This window comes from Nanorana parkeri, unplaced genomic scaffold (assembly GCF_000935625.1).
Source record: "Nanorana parkeri isolate BGI_ZX_2015 unplaced genomic scaffold, ASM93562v1 scaffold12, whole genome shotgun sequence".
NCBI classification, from domain to species: Eukaryota; Metazoa; Chordata; class Amphibia; order Anura; family Dicroglossidae; genus Nanorana; species Nanorana parkeri.
This window is the reverse complement of record NW_017306280.1, coordinates 2,634,257-2,649,833: the sequence shown is the minus strand read 5'-3', so window position 1 is coordinate 2,649,833 and position 15,577 is coordinate 2,634,257. Positions and strand designations below refer to the sequence as shown.

The following is a 15,577-nucleotide window of genomic DNA, read 5'->3' as shown; positions in this document are numbered from 1 at the left end:
GATCTTTGTACATTTTATGCTGACAAACTCTAAGCTCATTTTGGTAAAGTGTAATGCTGATTAAAATTTAATGTAGTATCCTGAGTTAAAATGACTAATGTATACCTTCAATAAGTTACATTAACTTGCTGCTTAAGGGGTCCTGACAGGAGTATAGCCATTGCCATTGCTTCCTAAAATGTGATTTGCTTGGCCTCAGTATATTCACTGACCTGTTACAAACATGCAGTAAGGAAAGTACGAGGAAAGTCAGAACTCATAACCTGCAAACTTGTTTCAAGTTGTGTCAGCATAACAACCAGACGACAAGTACCGGTACTTTCAGAAGAAGAGTTTAGCAATGGCAGCCTATGTGTGTTGTTTGTAAAAATAAATAAAAAAATATTGAAAATGAAGTCACTACAAAGGTTAGAACTTTTTTGGGTCGTTTCTGGATTCTGGTGAATATGCACAATACTGAAACCTAAACACCAGCAACTGCCTTCAGGACTGCCACGGAACTAACCGCAACATAACCCTTAGTATAAGTTTCCTTTAAATCCAAATACTAGGCTTTGTATAAATAGCTCCCCAATAAAGGACCTTCTCGGTAATTAAAGTAGAACTGTGCCCAGGTTATGGAGATGTGCATATATATTTACATATTCTTAAGCAGCAAAACAAGCTCTTAATAACCCCTGTAGCTGCAGATACTGTGGAGTGTTTTATCCTTAGAGTTCACTGCAGAAGCACTGGAGTCATTCCAGTTAGGTTTCGGTACCCTGAGGTCCCCTCTTCCTCTGCAGAGATTTAAAAAGACACTGTCATGTTGCTTATGCAGTGGGAGAAAAAAGGAACCGCGGGGAAGCCCTTTCAAGTTGAATGCCTTGCATGGATTAAGTGACAATTAGGGATGCACCCATACTAGTCTGCTCCGATACTTACCCCTGATACTGGAACATGCAGTCCAAACAGCATGGAGCTTACTTCCCGGGCAATCAAGAAGCGGGGCGGCAGGTAATTACTTGCTGCCCGGCTTCCTGATTGCCTGGGAAGCTGTTGCTACCGGTATCGGCGAGCAACAAAATGATAAATATCAGTACTCATACTTGGTATCGGTGCATCCCAAGTGACAATGTTACTTTATAGTTTATCAGGCTACCGAATCACTGCTAGGAGGGGGTAACAGCTGAGCTGCTGAAATGAAACTAAAAGTACTTTGTACTGAATATTTGAGGATGCATTGCTCCTCAGTGCCTGCAGCTACAGTGTTCAGTGTAGCCTGGCCACAGTTCTATTGAAGTTCCTTTACATGCCCTCAAATCATACTAAATTTGTTTACCATGGGGCCTTTCACTTTGGGCTATTTTTGCGTGGGGCCCAAGAGATCAACAGTCCTGGGATTGTCAGTTTCCCAGCAGACTTAAGGGGCGGGTATTAGTGATCAGGGTGGTGTTTGGCACCAGGGCACAGAGAAATGTATTTACTGTCTTTTTTTTCTTTTTTTTAAAACCGGTAACAGCGGTTTTTGAAACAAAAAAAACCCACTGGGTCTCTTTAAGCATTGTAAATTGACCCCAAGTCCCCCCTAGACTGTTTGTAGAGCTTTAGTTGTATAACTATGGCATTCTTCCACTCGTGGTATGCATCATTTAGATTCTCCAAAATGCCTTGTAATGCTCAGTTGTCTCTGTTCATTCACTTGGAATAATGAGATTACAGAACTCGTTTCAAAAGAAATATTTTGGGCATTGTGCAAGAAGGCGCAGCTCGGGTTCAATAAGTGTTACACTAGTAAACCAGACATAGACATGTAGTTCTGTGTACGGCATGACTGTCTGTGTTTTTCTGACAGCATCAGATGAATTATAGATCTGTGTGTTTTTTCAGTCCCGCAGTGTGGATAAGCAGCATGCCGTCATCAACTACGACAGTGAGAAAGATGAGCACCGCGTGAAAGATCTCGGGAGCTTAAATGGAGTAAGTGCCGATGTCTATGTATGAATATGCTTTCTATGATCATAAAGGCTGGATGAATGGATGCAATTTGGATTCAGACTTCACATTTTAGATTTCAGTTTTGTATCTCCTAAAGTGGAATGTTGCTAGAAATGGGATATTCTGCTGGGGTACCAAGAAAGATCATTTGGATTTGCAGCAGTAGCTAAAGGAAATATCTCACCTTGACCATTATTTATTTGAAGTATTTTTATATAGCGCCAACAAATTACACAGTGCTTTGCAAACTGCCCATTCACAAGTCCCTGCCCTCAAGGAGCTTAAAATCTAAGGTCTTTATCCTACATGCACACAGGGCTGATTTAGACAGAAGCCAATTAATCTTTCAGCATGTCTTTAGCGTGTGGGAGAAAACTGGTGTACCTGGAGAAAACCCATGCAAGCGCAAGGAGAACATGCAAACTCAATGCAGTTAGTGTCCTGACCAGGATTTGAACCAGGGACCTCCCAGTGAAGTGCTAACTACTAAGCCACTGTGCTGCCCGGCCATTTTCTTAAAAGCTTACCCCCCTTCAACCCAGTCTGTCAGAGCATTGAGTCTAAACTCTGTGGAGCCTTCATAATTTATTTACCAGCTTCCTCCCAAGTATCAGTGATCGGGTCTGGTCATTTGCCACCCAGGCCTAAGCACAGCACCCTGGGAGGAAGAGACAATGGGAAAAGTAACAAATCCTCTTTATGGTAAGCCTGTATGAGGACAGAATAAAGTCAACCCATCACCTTGTAGTAATACAGACCTTATTAGCCATCCTCTCCCCCACACATCATAAATATGTACAAACAAGACTTGCCTAATACTTACCTGTCTTGAAGAAACTACTATACCTGTCTCACCCCTGGCATAACGTGATGAGTCTTGCAGTAATGAAACCAATACTGGGCATGAAATCCCCCTGCCGTCTCTGCCAAAACTGTTGGGTGGGAGGAAGTTGTTCATAATCTTGTGCAGGCTTGGCCAAACTCCGGCATACTGGGTTTGCACTAACTAAATTGACAAAATAACCCACAGTGCGTTTGTCAAGCATCCAATCGCCTGCAGGGTAATTTTAAAAACTAGAACTTTTTGCTCAGAGTTGGATGTTTGAAGTGTACAACTTACTTTAGGCTTAAAACTTTTCATTCGAGAAACGTTCACTCATCTTCTGCAGCCAGTATAGCTAGTATAGCTAGCAAGTGTATAAAGTGCCATGGAGACCTGAGCCCTCATACACACATCTTGAGTTACACGTGTTCATTAAAATAGGAGCACTAATCTCGGTCTTTTTAAAGAAAAGCCATCTGGAGATTTCATGTATTTATTGTTGAGCAGCTGCTCAGAATGCAAGCCGATGAGTGGTCCCAGCTTGTACTGCAATACTTGTATGTTGCTATTTAAATTATGTTTTCAGGGTTTCTACATGACTAGTATTTTTTGTATGTTTATACAGGCTAAAGGTTCGGTCCACTAAAATCTGCTTTTCAGATGGGCTGAATTGTTGGTGACCTTTTTCTTATCTCAGTGGCTGTAGCCCTCAAGTTCCCAGCTCCACCTATGAGTTGCATCCACTACAGGGGATCTCAGACTCCCTGAGGACCCCTCCCTTCTGCTATAGCCTCTATGATGTAAAGTAGGGATCAATTTAAATTTGTTTGTATCAGACTTTTAAGGTACCTCAGAATACACACATACAAAAATAACATATACCCTTAACATCCTTCAAGTAAGATAACAATGTGAATACTAACATTTGGATGTGGTACCATATAGGCGATTATACTGCCAATTATAAGAGAAGATTTATGATGTAAACTAAATAAAGCTTGGAACTCCAATGTTGGATCTCTGGAAGTGGCATCTCACCAATGGAGGCCCCAAAGATGGCCAAGTCCTATTATTATAAACCCTAGTGACACCACAAGGGGAGCCATACGGTACGCTGAGCCAGTATACAAGATATAGCAGCCTTTACAGTAACTAGCAAAATGTTTTCTACTGAAAGAAGTATCTCTGCAAACATGTAAGCTGCATTCTATTAGCCATTAAAATACCAAATCATTTTGGCTGTATTAGCACATCCCGTAAAATCTCTACTCAATCATATAAATGCACAAGCTGCTATACCTGAAAGTCATTAAAAAAATTGTTTTTATGGGAAAAATTTAATTTTTCAAAAGTTCCTGGATCTTGAATGGAAAAATAAATTTGTAGTTTGCACATACTCAACAAATGAACAAGATCACTTTACAGGATGCCCTGTATGCAGTCAGGACGTGCTTTCCCCATGCTTCTCAGCCGATGAAGTCTGCTGCCCAAGCCCTAAGAAATAATAGCTACTTGTGGGTATGGAGGAACACAAAACATTCCCCTCCATTTCGCCCACAATGCAGAAGTCTGTGCCTGAGTGGTTAAGGTCTACTCCTGAGTTTTGTCATGAAGAAGGGGAGTGCATAGTTCTGTGTACATTATTAATTTCTCAGAAGGTTGAAAGTTTCACAAGTCTTTACGGGTTCAGGTGGCAAATCAGGGTTCTTGGGTAGTATGGAGAATGTAAGTATTGAATGCTTCCATTGCCTACAGTAAGCAAACCAGATTGCTTAGGCAAGGTACAGGTTAATTCTTAGCCATCAGGAGTCAATACGTAAATACAAAGCCTTTCTTACTACATACGTAGTCTGAGCTATCTCCTTAATGCAGCCATCACTTGTGACTGTTGCTACTGGCCAGCTTCGGGAATTAGGCGGGCACTGTGTCAGGTTGTCATCCAGTGAAAAAGGACTATTCCAACATAGAGCCTGCCTCCCTGTCTTCTCACTACACACTAGAGGTGTGCCGGCGGTACTGCTACAGGACTAATCATTTATGTAACTACAACAACTGTGCAAGTCCGAACAGTCCAGATACAGGAGTTCCCCTTGTTACAGGTACATAATTGGAGTTACTACTTTCCTTATACAGTAATGCTTTAACCGTTTGAGATCTGAGATAGATGGTAAAAAATACACTTATCCTTTAAGCTGCAATTATAGCAAACCCAATCCCATGTCCCTACTGGCTGGCCATCTCAGCTTTCAATGTGTCCAATGATGTCTCCCCAAAAGTCTGAAATTGCTTTTTTATTGCTTGCCTTGCATAAGAAGTCTGTAAGACTTTATTTATTTATCATCTACTTTTTTCCCTGCAGACTTTTGTGAATGATGTGAGGATCCCCGATCAGAAATACATCACCCTTAAACTGAACGACGTTATACGGTTTGGCTACGATATCCTTTATAACTGCTGTACTGGCAGAAGGTTTCTTCCTGGTGGCATGCTGATTGTGCAATGACATACTGAGGTCACATGAAAAGCAGATTAGTCTCTCAATCCCTGGGAGTCAGGTGGTGAATTTACTGGTTTATGGTCTGTTTAGTACATTTAAAGGAATGCAGAAAAGACCTGTGTGAATACAATGCCCCAGATCGTTTAACTAGTAATTAACTGCTAAATTGTTAAAGGAGAATACACCCCAAAATCAAGCTGATGATATCAAATGAACTGGATATGAACTGCACTATAGACAAAGAAATAATGGGTCATATTCAGAGTGATTTCCTTGTTTTATAATGCGTGCTGAGTTTGTGATGCGAGTTCTGCTAGTTCCTAATATCTTTAAAATTAACCTGTGTGGAGAAAAAAAGAAAAACTAAAGTAAGCCGAATGCTTCTGCACTTAGGTTAAGTGTGTTTTGCTGCTGTCTTGATTCGTGGCCAAAGTCCATGGAATTTCTATGCAAGCTTGCAGAGAGCAAAGCACATTCTACCCTGGTCCCATTTGGCAGCATTGTAGACTGACGATTGGCCACTTAGGCTCTCGGCATTGAATTATGGGAGATCTCTTATCTTTTTCTACTTCTAAAATAACTATTTTTTTATATTTGATACAAGAATCAGGCAAAGGACTAGTCACCAGAATTGCTTACGGTCTCCCAGCTGGTGAGCTGCTCTGATATCATGCCTTGTTCTGTACTGGGTCTCTGTGTTGAGGTGGCCATTTTGGTGAAGGCAGAAATTTGCTTCCTCATGTCAGCTGTACCCGGCCCTTTCTCGCCCGTTCCTCCAGTCAGTGTTAGAGGATCGGAAAGGGCAAGGGGGGGGAATCCCTGTGGGGAGAGGTGACTGACAGTCACGGCTCTCTGCAGGGAGATGATCAAGAAGTGAGCGAGGGACGGTATGTGTCCGCTCACTTACTGATCTATTGAGCCGACGTGTGAGAGTTTCATTGTCACACGTCGGCTCGAACTATGAGGTTGAGTGATTTTCACTCACCTCATACTTCTCCTTTTAGACTCATGGCACAGTAGTGCATTGCTATTTTTCAGGGGCATCTCAAGACAAAAGGTAAATCTTTTAGGGTACTGCTTAGACACAAATAATGTGGAAGTTCATCCCAGAATTACTCTAGGAACATTAAACAGCAATATAACTCGTGACCCTTGATAAATACATAGCACGATGTTTGACGTCTGTCCACACACCGGTTGTCTAGCAATCAACTTGGAAACTGCCGCTCTGTGTCCTTCATGCTATCAACATCTTGTGATTATAAAACCTGCCTTCAAACTGCTTGGACACCTTTCCTCTGTGCTGAGTGACGCCATGAGTTGCATGAGGTCACCTCCAATGCTGATTACTGGACAACCGAAGCGTGGGCAGAAGTCAATCATGTTGCTACGATAACACTGCAGCCAGCTTGTCAGTTGCCAGAGTTAGCTCAGTTTGCAGCATCGTGCGGAATTTATCCAATAAGGCCATGTCCCTGACACTCACTGGGTCGTCTGCTGGGGTCAGGGGCATGCTATCGAGGGATGAGGAATCAAATACCTCAGGTGTGGGAGTCGGAGAGGCCCGCGGTTCCTCGTGCTGAGATACGTCCGCCATCTTGGGTCCCCGTCGGCTGCGTGTGAATCGCGGCTCTTTCCGCCTCCTGGATCGCCGCATCACGCTCCGCGTGTGGACGAGTGTTGTGTCCGGGGGTTCCGGTGGCTGGATGGTCGGACAGGTAGGCTTATGGTGGCTTTTGTCTGCTTTCCAGGGGATCGGTGGAGCGGAGCTCACTCAACCAGCGGCCATCTTGGTCGGCAGCTCGCCACGCCCCCCGGTGCTATGTATTTTTATAAGGTTAGATGTGCTGTATGGTCATTTAATATTAAGTAATTCTAGGGTGAATTTCCACCTTTTAACATTTTTAGATGTTCCCTGTAAGTTAATAAATCCTCACTTGGAATTTATTTCCCTTAGCTGCAATGGAAAAACGATGTCATAATGTCAAGAAGCAGCAGCCACATGTAGAAGAAAATTATTTTTTTATATGATTATTCACAGAAATGGTTATAATTTTTCACACATTCTGCTTTGGCCATTTTGCTTGGCACAAGTGATTTCACTTTATGTTGCTACATTTGCAATATAATAAATGAATTCCTATATGACTAAAATGGATGGTTAACATTAGTAGGCGTACATTGCAAATGAAGATATGGAGACAATAGAAGTTTCACACCCCAATATATAATGCATAGAAGGAAAAACTATTCCTACATCGCTAAATGTTGGAGGCCCCCTCTGAGTTCTACTCATACATGCTGTATAAAACTCTTCTGCATTCATCCTTCTTGAGGACAATACAGGGAGTTGATCTGTGAATGTAAAATAGTCACTGTAATGTTCTTTATTTCCTTATCGGTTTGTGTACATATTAATATGTATGTGTTGGAGCATATTCAGCATAAGGTTCCAGAGGAAGCATTAAAGGTTAGTTCTTTTAGTCTGTTAATCGATATCTACTGTGATACCATCATTGCATATTAGCCTACAATTTCCCATGATGCTTCTCTTTTTAATTTGTAATTTTGTTAAAGTGACTCTGTCTTGAGAGAAGTATGGTGTATGCCAATGTGCCTCCTTTTAAACAAGCTGGTAAATGTGTCAGAAAAGTAGCAGAGCTTCTTTTTTTGCCATACCTTTTCTGTGTTTGCTGCTCCTACAGCATTGAAGCCATAGCATTTGTGTAACAGCCAGATCCATTGAGCTAGCTCACTCAAAATAGACTTCAGTAATGGCAGCCTCGATAAACGCTCATGACAGAATCCCTTTAATACAAATGTTTGACCTGTTGTTCCCACCACCTGGGGGCAGAAGTTGATGGTTGATAATGGCTCCATGATCCTGTAGACATTTTATTTTTAATCTAAACAAAGAAGGAAAGATTGTATTCCCTATAATTTACAAATGAGGAAAGCTGTACGCATTTCAAAGTTTTATGTTTAAAGCATGAGATAATCTGTAATCGACAATAGCACCTAATAATTGTAAATTCAAAGTGACACTCCAGCCGAAACCTATTTTTTTTGTTTTAATAGATTATAGTTGGAGATTCTGTTAGGTTCCTATTGCTGTTTCCCTTTCTCTTGTGGAGGTTACCCTCACATCCTGTATGGTCACCAGGGAAATCCCTCTAAGGAAGTAAGGAAGTGTAGAGCTCAATAAAAGCACTTGAGGGGAAAGTTTTAGAACCACTCTGATTTTTCTTGTCTGTATTATGTTGGGGAGATTTTTACAGTTCCTTTGGGGTCTCTGGTATAGGAAGTGAGAGGAAATTCCTCCGGTAAAAATAAAACCGAGGGTCTTACCTTTCCCTTTTGAGTCAAAAGAAAAAAATGGAGCTACAGCAATGATCAGCAAAATGTAATTGGGTTTTTGTTTAAATGAAAGACCCAGTACAACTTGTATGGCATGTTTGGCATGGGGAATGTCGTATGTTAAAGATTAACTTCACTCAAAACTAATATTTGAGTGGGAACCTATTGATTGACAGAGACTCAATTTGTCAAGATTTTCCTGCTGTAGTTTATATCTCTGGTCCCCCTCACAAAATGGTTTCTTGCCTCCTGATTCCAAAGTTTTATGTATATGTCACAGTAAAGCTAAACTCTGGGATAGTCCGATATTGTTATATATATCATACATATGCTTACTTGAATCTTGGTGTCCTTTGTATATTTCTTCAAAATATGTGCAGTTATCTAGTTATCTAGCATGGAGCAGCTTTTGATATTTGCCTCTGTGCAGGAACTTCCTGTAGTAAAGACCACTGCTGCTCTCTCCTCGTACAGAGTGACTGGTCTTGTTTCTGCCCCTCCTATAGTTTCCTGCAGGCAGCCTTTAGTGAGTGAGGCCTGCTGGGTCCCTCTCATAGCTCTGCTCAGACTATGTGAGCATTGTGATATGTCACTGCTACTTATACAAGGTAATACCTGGGTTTCAATGGTATTCCATGCACACAAAGTGGTGTTATATCCATTATGGCTATTTAGGAATGGAGTCCTAAGCATCGGTGGCTCCCAGGACCCAACAAGCTCAAAATAGGTGTTGATCTTTAACTTTTTGAAGAAGTTCCCTCTATGATTTCTTCTTTTTTTCAGCATGAGAAATACACCAGCCAACTCCAGATGAATTTGAAGACTGTGAGGATAGAGCATCTTAAAGAACAGCCTTCTCACATAGACCCGTCGCCAGGGAAACAGGAAAAGGTGGAGAAGAAACCCCCTGGTGGTATGTGTTAACTCATTCGCCGCCATTGCTGTCCTCTATTTATTTGCATTCTCTTTGCTCATCCATTTGCATGTATTGTTCTAGCAGCCTTCTACGGGAATCTGCTTGGCTTTGAACTCCCAATGTTCCTGTTTTGTGTAAACCTGACAGTGTTGTATACACAGGCCTGAAACACCAGAGTTCTGTTATGGAGAATTTTGATTGGGCCTCCGCCAGTAAGTTGTGCCATGTAATTGGAAGATGCTTTTCAGCACCGGCGTTACCACTTTATTGCACATGGGCTTGTGAAAGGCCAGGTTAGAGTGCTGTATTGAACAAAGTTTTTTTTTTTGTCTTATAAGCTGTTAATGGGAGTGTTTTTTGTTTTTACAGAAGCTTCAATATATCGCACACCGCTCTACGGTCAGCCATCTTGGTGGGGAGAAGATGATGCAAATAACATGCTTGAGAAACACGAGGGAAGGAGGCCAGAAGACCATTTTTCAGGTAAGTAAGCCTTTTCTAGTCAGTCCATTATCTATGCTTAGTGAGGCATCCAATTTGTTCTGTCAGTCAACTTTTTTCCCGTGTGCAAATCCAGGACATGCTTACCCCAAAAGCCCAAACCTTTCCTTTTGCATTTTGAATAAATAATGGAGAGGGTGACTCTACCTAATGGTAACACAGACAGCAATAAATACATGACATGGTTCTTAACCCTTTCTACTTTATCCAGAAAAAAATGTGTTGGCTATACTTGCAAGTGAAGGTTTAAGCCACTGCATTTTAGGTGTGCTTTAGCACACCCAAAACCTGCATCAAAATTCCAGGGAATGTTTTGTACTAGTACTGTCAATGCTATATTTTACCTAAGCATTTTTCTTTGGTGTCTCGCTTGTATCAATTTACCAGAACACAAACTTTAGGAATGAATGGTAGAGGAGCGGATACTGCTCTTCACCTTCCTCATGACTTCACAGTGAATACTGCATCTGCATATGACTTCTCATTCATAAAATGCAGGCTGTGGTGTGGACCTTACAGCGTGTTCTCTGCAAAATTCTCCAGGAAAATCTCCAGGATAGGATAGAGCCCCATTACATGGCCTGTCAAATCATATGACCGGTTTCCTCGCTTGCTTACTTGCTTGCTTGCTTGCTTCAGCATACTGAACTAAGTGCAGCAGAAAACCCATGCATATCCTTTTGCTGTTTCAACTTACCATTGGGTGTTTCAGCTCCTCTTTCTCTCCTTCATAATGTAAAATAAATTGAAGAACAACTGGTACATTGGGAACCCCTCATAACATCCACAGCATGTGTACAGACATGGGAACTTAAGCTCAGATATCACCAATACTATCCCCAAGAGGCAAAAGAAATTGTCAGAATCTACAGGGCCAAAGTTGCACTAGGATCGTCACATGATTGAGGTTTGCCTGTTGCTATATTCACTATTTTCCTTTTTCACTGATTTATAGAACGACCAAAGGAAATGCCTCCACATGAAGAAGAAATGAACTGTAATATGGGGTACAGAGACGCCTCTGACCAATCGCTATATTCATTTAGGAGAGAGCCAAGCTATTTTGAAATTCCCACAAAGGACTTCCAGCAACCAGCCAAAACGCCAGAAACCCAAGTCCATGAAATCCCGACCAAGGACACAGATACTGTGACCCCACCAGCCGTGCAGAGCCATGCCTCTTTTACTATTGAGTTTGATGATTGCCGGCCAGGAAAAATAAAGATTAAAGACCATGTTACAAAGTTCTCCATGAGACAGAAGAGGGCAGCTGGGAAGGAAGTTGGTCCAGCAGAAATGGTGTCCGTAGAAAGTAAAGTGGCTGATTGGTTGGTTCAAAATGACCCAAGCTTAATTAGAAGACCATCACCTGCAGAAGACGTATACAGCACTAAGAGTGATCTTCCCATCCACAGCAGAACTCTCAAAGGTAAGCTCTGAACCTCGTGTATGGAAACCTAAGAGGGGGGAAAAATGGTTCTGTTGCCCATAGCAACTAATGCCAGTTTTCTGGGTCAAAGAGCATTTAAATGCTTGCCATAGGCAATTTTATTTGAGGTCTATAGGTATATGCATTTTTGCATAGGAAGTTGTATGTATATCCCCATGGGCTGTATTTCCCAGAACCACTTCAGTGCATAATTAATGCTTTTGAATAACTGTATGTGCTTCATGGCAAATCCCTAAGCAACTTGGTTACCAGCAGAGCAGGTAGTCATGTACTTTGTTACCAACCAGTCAAAATGTTTAATGCGTGCATACTCAGTTCTTTTGACCTGCCATAGTATCGGATAGTCTCATCTTAAGGGAGTAGGGTCTTCACAGCCTGAGTTTCAAATGTACCATGGGGAGGAATAGCTGGACAGCCCCTTACACATAGGTAAGAGACTCTCTTGGTGACCATATTTTTACTAATGCCGAGTCTTCCTATCTGTAGAAAAACAAACATCAGAAAAACTTCAGCTGCTATTTAGTGGGATTTGTATTGTTTATTGTGAGGAGCAAACTACAGCACAAAGATGCAGTCCTTCTTTTTGTTGTTGTTTTTGTTTATCTCGGTTGGTTGCCTTCCATCAGACAAAGCAAGATTTCTGTTCTCATAGCAGAAGTCCTTATTTAGCTGCAGAACACTAGTAATAGATGGGTTGTATTAGTTGTAGTTGGACATTCTTACAAAGGCATGACATAAACAAACCTGTACAACCTAAATGATGGCTGCAAATTTCAAAAAATTTAGTTAAATTCTGCTTTACATTTTTGTGTGTTAGGTTTTACCATTTAGATCTTGAAACCTTACATTGTAGCCATTGTTTAGCTAAAAAACATTTTTTTTTTAATGAAGGTAACCGACATGAAGATGGAACACAAAGCGATTCAGAAGATCAGCCTGTAGTTCCTGTAGTCCCTGAAAAAGAGTCTATAACCACCCCAGCTGATCAGGGAAAACTTCAGCGTCAGATAAAACGGGAACCGGAAGAGTTGTTACACAACCAGCAGGCATTTGTCATAGAATTTTTTGATGATGATGCCCCACGAAAAAAGAGGTCTCAGTCCTTCACACACAGTGCAAATGGTTCCCAAACTGATGCCGACTCCAAGGGGAAAACTGATAAACGGAAAGCGACTTTACCACCAGAGAAGCCAAACATAAATGGTACGTCACCACCGCCATCCATTACAAAACCCCTGACAAACTCCTCTACGTTTCCTCAAAGATCTAACTCCTTCAGAAGAGAAAAGACTGACGACCGAATAAATACCTCAACCCCGATTACCGCTAAACCTCCTTTGAAGAACTTTGGAAGCATCGGCAAGAAATCTAAGCTGGCTCAAGAATATGCCAATGAGCTCCTGCGTGAAGAAGCAGCAGAGACGGCCAAAAAGCCTGAACCACCTATGAGCCTGCCTTTGTTATCTGTTATCATGCTACAAACCACCAACCCAATTGAATCTACCACTGTCATACCTTCTGTACCTCCAGCACCTGATATTAGGCCAGTGAGAGTCAAGAAGGCTGAAGAGGAGGACAGCTTAAGTGATGCTGGAACATATACAATTGATACAGAGAATCAAGATAAAGAAGTTGAAGAGGCAAGGAGAAGAATCGATGAGGTAAAGCTGTGAGCTTCTGATATTTTGAGCCTTGTTGATGGGTTTTGGGGCTTGTGTCAATGGACAAATGCAGCTTACCTTTTAGATTCATTCTACATTTCACTTGCAATTGATATCAGTTTGAGGTACTTTTGAGTTAATTCACAGTTAATTGACAGGTGCATTTTACCGGCAGTTGAAATCCTTCTGACCTTCTTTTGACCACCTTCAAGCTGCTTTTGAGTTCCTATTGATTTTGTATGGGTAGAGAAGCAGTTTTAATGCAAAAGTCCTATGATACAGGCCTTTTGTCATCTGTACTTTTTACTTTTACCAATGGATCATTTTTTCTTTTTAAAAGTTTTTACCATAGTATGCCCATTTGTATGGGTTTTCTTTATTATCAATGTAGACCTACAGTCTGTTTGCAGTCTTCAATACAATTGGCTATGTTTGCGCTGCAAAATCATATTTGGATCCTAAAGCTGAACTCTAAAATGTATGTATACTTACATTGATCTAGCTTGGCACAATGTAAGTATATATTAATGATCCCTGACAGGGCCTTTTTAAAAAAAAAGTTCAATTAGGCTGTAATGTGGTTTTCAGCTCAAAACTTGAGGCCTTCTTAAAACGAAGACCAATTATACAGAGCTGGGAATTTAGTTTGAGAGTTATTATTACGAAATTCTGAAATAAACAAAATACAATAGAAGTTTTAAACCTTCAACAGCCATCGATCCTTGAAATATTAATTTTGGGTTGACCGACCGTTTAGAGAAGTAGACTAGTGTTTTAAGGTGCTGCAGGTACTACTGTGTATTGCAGCACCTTACAGGTATAGGAACAGTTGCAGCCATTCAGAGGACCACTAGCATTTTTGTAAATGAATACTAGGCGTTCTGTGCTGCTTCATCAGTGTATTACAAGATCCCTATGTTCCATGCTGGACCAGTGTAAATGTGTATGTATATACACATATATATGCATACACACATTTTTAGAGCTGGAGTTCAGCTTTAAACATGAGTCTGCTTCTTTAACCAGTCAACCCAAAATTAATATTTCAAGGGTGATGGCTGTTGTAGGTTTAAAACATTTATTGGGTTTTGTTAATTCCAAAATGTCCTAATGTATCTCAAACTAAGTTCCCAGCTTCGCATACTTGCTCTTCTCTTTATAAGAAGGTCCCACTTTTTCAGCTGCAATCCACAATAAAACCCAATTGCACTTTAAAAAAAAATGTATACATAAACTCAAGCTGCATGAAAACAGTAAGTATTGAGCATTTTTTATTTTTAGATTCCTCCCACCTAGGAAGAAAACTCTAATGCTGATCCGAAGACTGCAGCTAAAGACCACCGCCCTTGCCCAGTCAGAGCTACATCACTGCAGTCTGCAGGAAGCATGAGCTTTGCTGATTGCACTGGTTTAGTGATGACAAGACAGGGGTTGAAGGTCTTAGATTGCTGTAGAAAGACCTCTTTTCTCAATCACTGCTCAGCGGTATTTAGCTACAGCCTCTGGACACGCATCAAAGTTTTCTGCTGGGGCTGGAGGAACTTTGAAAAGTAAAAAACAGTATGATATTCAACAATTACTGTTATCTCTAATTTATTGGTCGATTTTTTTTTTTCCAAAGTACAACTGGGCTTTAATTGTGCATTGCAGGGAATGTTCAAGTACTAGGACTTTCACTAAGTACTCTAACGGCTACTTTCCATTGCATAGTCCTTTTCAAATGCTGTTCGGAGATCACTGCCAATCTGCCCGTGAGAGTACCACAGCTACAGAATTTGAAGTGCTGAAGTTCATCAGGGAGATTTACTTTGACTTCCTGTGTGGCCACTGTATGAGGCATTGAGCTAAATATCGTCGCAGAATGTAATAAAAATAAAAGCTAGCTTGGAGAAAAAGTGAGAAACTCTGTCAGGGACATAGATGGCAATTAAAAACCTTTCCCCGTGCTATCAAAAACAAAAAATAAATTTTGGCTGGATTTTGTCTTTTAATATTTTGCATCATTAATACAGTATTCTCTTATGTACTTCATTGGACATTATTTCTACTTTTCTCTTAATGACGTGTGTGTGTGTGTGTGTGTGTGTGTGTGTGTGTGTGCATGTACATGTAAAGAAGCAGTGTGGTGTATAATGCTGATTGGTAATGGAAAATAGAGAATAGGGATTCATTATTATAAATTGATTTTTATTTAGGTGTTTGGAATCTTTGATCCAGAGGAGTATTCCATGATCTCCTCAGCAGTGTACAGACCGATCATTAAATTGGAAAAAGAGGAATCCTCTATAATGGACAGAAATGTGAATCATAAGGCTATGAAGCTGTCAATAAGTCAGACTTCAAACGCATTTACTGGTTCCCAGGCTGATGGGCAGGTGAGTGTGTCTATTTGCCA

At 40.9% G+C, this 15,577-nt stretch overlaps 1 protein-coding gene across 1 annotated transcript in view; it reads left to right on the top strand.

Annotated features, from left to right (window-relative positions):
- CEP170B (centrosomal protein 170B) overlaps positions 1-15,577 on the top strand; it is a 61,975-nt gene that overhangs the window by 20,031 nt on the left and 26,367 nt on the right. Inside the window, exons 3-10 of the mRNA XM_018556688.1 lie at positions 1,870-1,959; positions 5,160-5,238; positions 7,709-7,767; positions 9,438-9,567; positions 9,940-10,053; positions 11,027-11,500; positions 12,413-13,182; positions 15,378-15,563. Coding sequence (XP_018412190.1) covers positions 1,870-1,959; positions 5,160-5,238; positions 7,709-7,767; positions 9,438-9,567; positions 9,940-10,053; positions 11,027-11,500; positions 12,413-13,182; positions 15,378-15,563 — 1,902 coding nt within the window. The remainder of the gene's footprint in view (positions 1-1,869; positions 1,960-5,159; positions 5,239-7,708; positions 7,768-9,437; positions 9,568-9,939; positions 10,054-11,026; positions 11,501-12,412; positions 13,183-15,377; positions 15,564-15,577) is intronic.